Source organism: Phyllostomus hastatus, unplaced genomic scaffold (genome assembly GCF_019186645.2).
Source record: "Phyllostomus hastatus isolate PE091 unplaced genomic scaffold, TTU_PhHast_1.1 phas_scaffold_182, whole genome shotgun sequence".
NCBI classification, from domain to species: domain Eukaryota; kingdom Metazoa; phylum Chordata; class Mammalia; order Chiroptera; family Phyllostomidae; genus Phyllostomus; species Phyllostomus hastatus.
Genome location: NW_025334013.1, coordinates 17,796,074 through 17,803,092, shown reverse-complemented (window position 1 = coordinate 17,803,092; position 7,019 = coordinate 17,796,074). Strand labels below are relative to the sequence as shown.

At 43.3% G+C, this 7,019-nt stretch overlaps 1 protein-coding gene across 1 annotated transcript; it reads right to left on the bottom strand.

Moving 5' to 3' along the window:
• Positions 1-3,389: 3,389 nt before the first annotated feature.
• On the bottom strand, positions 3,390-5,426 carry ATP5IF1 (ATP synthase inhibitory factor subunit 1). Its single transcript, XM_045859150.1, has 3 exons — positions 5,266-5,426; positions 5,095-5,174; positions 3,390-3,653 (listed from the first exon to the last, which is right to left on the bottom strand). The coding sequence occupies exons 1-3, from the start codon at positions 5,350-5,352 to the stop codon at positions 3,506-3,508; spliced, it is 315 nt and encodes a 104-aa protein (XP_045715106.1). The 5' UTR covers positions 5,353-5,426; the 3' UTR covers positions 3,390-3,505.
• Positions 5,427-7,019: the final 1,593 nt, after the last annotated feature.

The window sequence follows — 7,019 nt, the reverse complement described above, 5'->3', positions numbered from 1 at the left end:
TCAAATGCTGTCACGCAGCCTTGAATATTATCACCTCCCTTTTACCTAGCTGCTGTTACACCTCTTTCACCATGAGGTCCCTTTAAGCCCCAGCTCTGGCTGGTGCCTGTCCAGTATTCCCCAGCCTCCCCGCACCCGACCGCTCCCCCAGCCAGCATTCTGCACTCACTACCATGAGAATACTTCCCACATTGTTGTTTAGCCACTTGTCTTTCCCAAACAGCTGTGGGTTCCACAAGGAGAGGAGCTGATTATTTCATAGTTGTAATCCTAGTGTATATCAAGTGTCCAGCATATAGTAGATGCTAAATATGAATTTTAATGAATACACTTAAAAAAAATCTGAAAATGGAATATGCATCTTCTAGAATAGTGGAATGACCAAGAGTCCTTTTTGTGGAAATTAGACGAGGAAAGGTGAGTCTTTTTCAGCACAAATATCACCCTAAATTAGAGTCCAGTTTGGTGAGCAGAATGTGGGCTGAGTTTCAGTCCTCCCTGGCCCCTTCAATTACGTGTCCTTATGCAGTGAACAACTTGCAGCCCATAGCTTATGCAGCAGATCTGGAAGGATCCTTTATACCAGTGGTTTTAACGCCAGCCACATATTGGAAAAACCTGGAGCTTTTTGGAAATACTCATGCTGTGGCCCCAGTCTCACGGTTTTGGATTTAATCAGTGCTGAGGCGTTAGGTTAATTTTAAAGCTCCCTAATTATTTCAGTGTGCAGCCTGGGTTGAGAATTACAACTTGGTACTTACTGATGTGAAAATCTCAAACCGAGCTCTATTGCAAATAAATGTGTTTGCACCATATAGGCATGCACTGACAAGGCAACCGGGTTCATGTCACAGCTCACACAATGCCGACTACTGGCATTTCTACTTTTACTGCCAGGAACCTCTCCCTTCACCACCCACACCCAGATGTCCAGGCAAGTCCCCTGACATGTCTCAGATCAAGGAAGGAGCTAATAGGCAGCTGAACCACTATAATGGAACTGCGACTCGAGATTGTAGGACCAGGAGTTCTAAAGTAAAGTCCTTGCTCAGCACAAGCCTGGTTGTGTGACCTTGAAAAAGTTACTTCGTAGTTCCCTGCTTCAGTTACTTTGGTTATAAAATTAAACTAATGGTATGGGCATATTTGCCAGAAATATGAGATTTAATGGGCAAAACAATTATAGAGAGCTCCATAAATATAAATTGTTGTATAATTGTTAAGTAACTTCATGGTATGAAATTCCATTGAAATCTTGTTTAAAAAGTGTCCCTAATGATTCTGACATAGGTGGTTAGGAAGCTGTTTAGACAGATCTCATGCAGTTCTCTGGCCCCTGCCTTTTCCAAGTTTTGTTTGTCCAAATCAATTCTGAGACAATAATAGCTCTGTTCTTCTTTTTTAGGGGTTTTATTTATTTAATTTTTAGAGAGAGGGGAAGGAAGGGAGAGACAGAAAGAAATGTCAATGTGCAAGACATACATGGGTCAGTTGCCTCTTGTATGCCTCTCACTGGGGACCTGGCCCAGAACTCAGGCATGGGTCGACTGGGAATCGAACCAGAGACCTTGGGGTTCACAGGCCAGCACTCAATCCACGAGCCACACCAGCCAGGGCTGCCCCTGTTCTTTTAATAAATTACTCTTTCTTCTCCCTAAGCCAGCCAGTGCTGGTTTCTGTTACTTGTAAACAAAAAAGAATTTTAACTAATGCCATAAATCAGTGTGGTCTTTTCCAAATTGAATTCTGCAAAATGTTGTTCTAAAATGTTAATTCTTAACATACTTTAATTTTTAAACTGTCAAATAGCATTCACATTAAGAACTATATTAAATATGTATCATTATTATACTTAATAAATGCTTTTACAAAAATGTTCTATGCCCAAGGTGGCCAGTAAATTTCCTAAGAAACTATTGTACTTGTAGTACAGCAGTCCCCCAACGTCAATGCACATCAAAATCATCTGGGGTGCTTGTTAAAACAGATTGCTGGGTCCGACCATCAGATTCAGCTGGTCTATGCTGGAGCCTGAGAATTTCCATTTGTAACAGGTTCCTAGATGCTGCTGAATCGTGGGTACTTGGTAGTCTTAAATTAGGCTGCTCCAAAAATTATTCATTTTGCCTTTTTAAGAATTCAAGCTGCCCTGACCAGTGTAGCACAGTTGGTTCGGTGTCGTCCCACAAAGCAAATGATTGTTGGTTAAACTCCTAGTCAGGGCACATGCCTGGGTTGTGGGTTCAGTCCCAGGCTGGGATGCATACAAGAGGCAATGATCAATGTTTCCCTCCCTCTCACCCTCTCTAAAAATAAACAAACAAAATCTTTAAAAAATGAGTAAAAAATAATTCAAGCTTATGATTCTTCATTTTTATTCTTTGAAAACACTTACCTAAGGGCATGCTTATTGATTTTTAGAGAGAGGGGAAGGGAGGGAGTGAGAAAGAAACATCAACTGGTTGCTTGTTTGGGGACCAAACCCACAATCGGGAATCGAACCCATGACCTTTTGGTCTACAGGATGATGCTCTAACCAGCGGAGCCACACTGGCCAGGGCTTCATGTTCATTTTAAAGTTTCAACTTTTTTGCTTGCTTTATTCAATCATCATTAGACATTTATTAAAAATAAAATGTTGCCCTGGCTTGCGAACTGAATGGTCACTGGTTTGATTCCCAGTCAGGGCACCTGCCTGGGTTCTGGGCCACATCCACAGTTGGGGGTATGCTAGAGGCAACCACACATTGATGTTTCTCTCCCTCTCTCCCTTCCCCTCTCTCTGAAAATAAAATAAAATCTTAAGAAAAAGTAATTTAGTTAAACAAGGCCTTGAAGCCTAATTGAACAACAGCACACTTGGTAAAGCAAAATATAACCTAAGATATAATTCTGGACCTTTGCTATTAATAGACTTGGATAAGAGTCAAAAAACCAAGATGCCAAATCTCAACTCCAATTTACTGAGTAACCTTTGGCAATACCTAATTTCTAATTCCAGTTCTCTCAATCTGTACAAAGACAATTAGAACAAGGATAACTAATTCACGTGAAAAATTCTCTAAACCATTTTATAAATGCAGTGTGGACTGATGGTGCCTTAAATAGTATCTTTTAGGCAATCGTTCATTTTCCAGGCTGCTCTTGACCTTGAATTGGGGTTTACCCTTCCAGAATCTGTCTCTGAACCTCTGATTAATATCAGACAAGGAAAGGGGCCTTTCCCTATGTCACACCTGCCTCCTTCCAACCCTCTGTGTGGCATAACATTTATCATATTGTGCTCTGTCTTTAAGCTCCCTAATGCAGGTACCCCGTCTGACTCAGTTTTGCAGTCCAGTACTGTGTGTACCCCTTCCCCTCTCCAGATGGTAGAAGGAATTACACAGTTCACTGATGACAATTTATTATAATCTGTTGGCAGCACAGATAGATATTAATTACCAGAATTATGTCTTCATAGAAGTGGGCAATATGTAGCCATTCTATGGGGAACTGTGTGCACTTAATCATCATCATGGATTTTTAGTTTCTTGATGGTGTTCTTGTGCCGCTCAATTTCTTTCTGCAGACGCTCAATCTCCCTTTTATGATGACCGATCTCATCTTCATGGTGTTTCTTCAAGGCTGCCAGTTGTTCTCTAGTCTTTGCTCTACAAGTACACAATGGCTCTGGGTTTAATCCTAATTTGTCACCCCAAAAAGATCTCTAAGCGTAACCTGCAATACCTAAGGCAAAGGAGTCCCAATCCCACGGCATTCTGGCTGGCCATCCTCTACCAGTTCAAGCCCCACTAGTGAAAGAATAATCCATCTTAAGATGTATCCATCTTTAGGAGATGACCAAAATGATTTCATTTTTCTGGTGCTAGTGCTTGAAATTTCACCATTCATGAACTATTCCTTTTAGATTCCTCTTTAGAGCAGAAAACCCCAGAGAGGTGTGACTAAAGTCCCCAATACCTCATTAGAGGACTAACCAAGAGAAAAGAATCCCGTTTTGGGGAAATGAAGGGAGAACAGACAAAGGAGTCTAGTTAAAGGGCCATTGTCTGCAATCTCGCCTAATTCATCTAGGGTTGTTTTTGCCTAGAGAAATTCAAGGCCCATTGTAAAGGCCAAAAAGAAGGGGGGTGGGGGAAAGGTGGGACTATTGCATGGGCAGTGTTTGGCAGTCCAATTCAGATCTTAATAAGAAACGATTCAAATGTTGGTTTGGAACCTCAGTTTTCCTTAACTATAAAATGTAGGGGCCTATTTAGATGGTCCCAAAGGCTATACTTTGGCGTTCTGGTGCGGCAGGTGCCATGGTGATAATTCTTAAGAGTAAGCAAGAAGGGGCAGAAGTGAAAAGATAAGCCAAAGCAGAAGCAGAAATGAGATTAGTTCTGTGCTATTCCCCAGTGTGCAGAGAAGCCAACAAAAGATAACTCAGGGTTGGTAGAAATGTATATAGAGGTCCGGCCCACTCCATGCTCTTAAGAGTGAGAGTCTATCCAGCTGGGTGGGGCTGGGCAAAAGTCTCCAGGCAGCGGGGGAGGAAGTTCCAACCAGGAGCACTCAACTACCCTGACCCACCTTCTCTGGCCGAGTCAGAGACCTTTGGAGGTCTAGGAATGGCGGAGAGGGCCTTGCGAATCAGGGGATCAATTCACTGGGGGCTAGTAAAGCTATAAGGCATGTGGTGGAGAAAACAGTCAACAGGGGCCATGGATGGTGTCCGAGGGAGTCAGGCTCAAAGGGTCTGCAAGTATCGGGCAGTCGAATCCAGATAATGCAAAGAACCTGGGGGGCGTTTTGCAAGACCCGGGAAGAACTCCTTGGGTGGGGGTGGTAAATAATTCTGGAAGAGTTGGGCTGTGGTTTAAGAACCTTGGAGACATGCAGGTGAAAATGGGTTGGCCTGGGTGCCCTGGGACTATTCAGCAGAGCATTAGGGGCAAGGGTGTAATGGGTTCCGGGATCCGGGAGTTCTGTTGGGGGTTGGGGCGCCCCCTGGCCCCGGAGTGGGGTGGGCAAGACGGTTAGACGTTTAAGAAGGCCTGGAACGCTCTGAGAGAGCTAGGGCTAGACTCCGGAACTCACGGGCCTCACCGGAAGTATCGTTCCTCTTCAGCCTGCTCTCTTTTACTGAAGGCCCCACCGGCGTCCCTCACCGAGCCCGCACTGCTAGTCTGCGGAGAGACAAGGACATGGGTAAAAGTGTGGCGGGAGAGACAGCATCCGCGCTCTGGGCTGGGGCAGCAGACACTGCCACGGGCATACCTCTTCGGAGCCGAAGCCACGGACTTGCATTGCCCTCACGCCCCACACAGAGAGCCGCGCCCGCGCCACCTGCGTCGTGACTGCCATGGTTGACAGTGAAACCCAATTCCAGAGGCAGACGGTGCGGACTCCCGGTAGGCCCTAACGGCCCTAACGATCAGGCAGCCAATCTTTTCGATGGAGAGCCGGGATGAAGCCATGAGGAGCGAATCAGGAAAGGGAGAAGGAGGGGCTCCTGTAATTCACAGCGAATCCTGAGAGGGAGGCGGGCCTATTCTTAGCCAACCCCGAGCAAGGTCTCTGGGGCCAGAGGATTAGAAAATAATAATGGAGGAGGTTGGAGGGGCGGGGCAAGAGGGGTCAGAGGTTATCAGAATGAAACATGGCGTCCTCCTTTACCCCATGATTCCGATCCTAAAGTTGTTATTAAACACTCAAAGGAAGCCTTCCCTCTCCTGGACCACTAGAGTCAATAAGATGCTATAAGAATAAAATACAAATGTCAATAAGATGCTGTAGGCTAGGGTTGGGGCAGGGGATATCTATGTTAAGGATACGCAGATTTGGTTGAGTTGTGGGTAGAAACATTGTATACGTACGTGTATATGGTTTCTTATGAGGTATCAACGTCCTTTTCTTGCACTGCCATTTTACTCTCCAGTCTTAGCTTAAATATCGCCTCAAAGAAACCATCCCTGACCTTAGTCATTCTATCATAGCTCCCTGTTTTGTTCTCTTTCTCTTTGCACTTTCACCTTTTGAAGTTATCAGAGCCTTGATCAATCGGGTACTGAATTAATATTTGTAAAGTGAATTAATATGTTATCAAATGGGCATGATAACTGGATTTTTGGCAATGTGGTGCAGTGAAGTGAAGAGCATAAGTAGGAGGCTAAGTAATTTTGCCTTGACCTTCCTTCAGTCATCTAACAAACGTTAACAGGACAATAGTAGTTTATAGTCTTTGCTTAGTCAAAGTAGAACTGCTTTTATTAATCATCTTTTAGTTGGAAAAATGCCAGCCCTCATTTTTATGACTTAGATGGGAAAAAATGCCTGTGGAGCACATTTTCAAATGTTTATTGCAAAAAACTTGAAAAAACACAAAAGCAATGTTTTTGGTAGAAATAATAATCACTTACAAGCCCACTACCTAGGGATAATAATTTGTTGTGTGTCTAGATCATCTTTAAGTACCATTCCATTTTCAGAAATTCTATTTCTACTTCTCAGATTCTGCGGTTTTTGGAGGCTCAGCATCCAGTGGAGGGTCTTAGTAAGTATGTACAAAAGACCCCTCTACTCACTAAGATTGCTGTAATTAAAAAAATGGAAAATCACAAGTGTTGATGAGGGTGTGGAGAAATTGTAACCCTTGTACATTGCTGGTGGGAATGTAAAATATTACGGCTGCTGTGGAAAACAGCTTGGCAGTTGCTCAAAAAGTTAAATATAGAATTCCCATATGATTAGCAGGTTCACTTTAGGTATTTGGTATACACTACCCCCGCCCCCACAAATGAAAACTGATAAACAAATACAGGTACCACGTATTCAAAGCAGCACTATTATCACAATAGTCAAAAGATGTAAACAACCCAAATGCCTGTCAACTAATGAATGAATAAACAAATTGTGGTATATACACACAGGACAACCATAAAAAATAACAACGTAATTATATATGCAGTACTTTAGATGAACCATGAAAACATGCTAGCTGAAAGAAGGCAGACACAAAAAGTCACATATTG

What these genes read in the sequence shown, in the direction of transcription:
- ATP5IF1 (XM_045859150.1), bottom strand. Translation starts at nt 5,352, where the DNA reads ATGGCAGTCACGACGCAGGTGGCGCGGGCGCGGCTCTCTGTGTGGGGC. An exon ending in GTGGCTTCGGCTCCGAAGAG is followed by an intron (nt 5,175 to 5,265) that starts GTATGCCCGTGG and finishes GTCTCTCCGCAG; the next exon opens with ACTAGCAGTGCGGGCTCGGT. An exon ending in GAAGAGGAACGATACTTCCG is followed by an intron (nt 3,654 to 5,094) that starts GTGAGGCCCGTG and finishes GTGTACTTGTAG; the next exon opens with AGCAAAGACTAGAGAACAAC.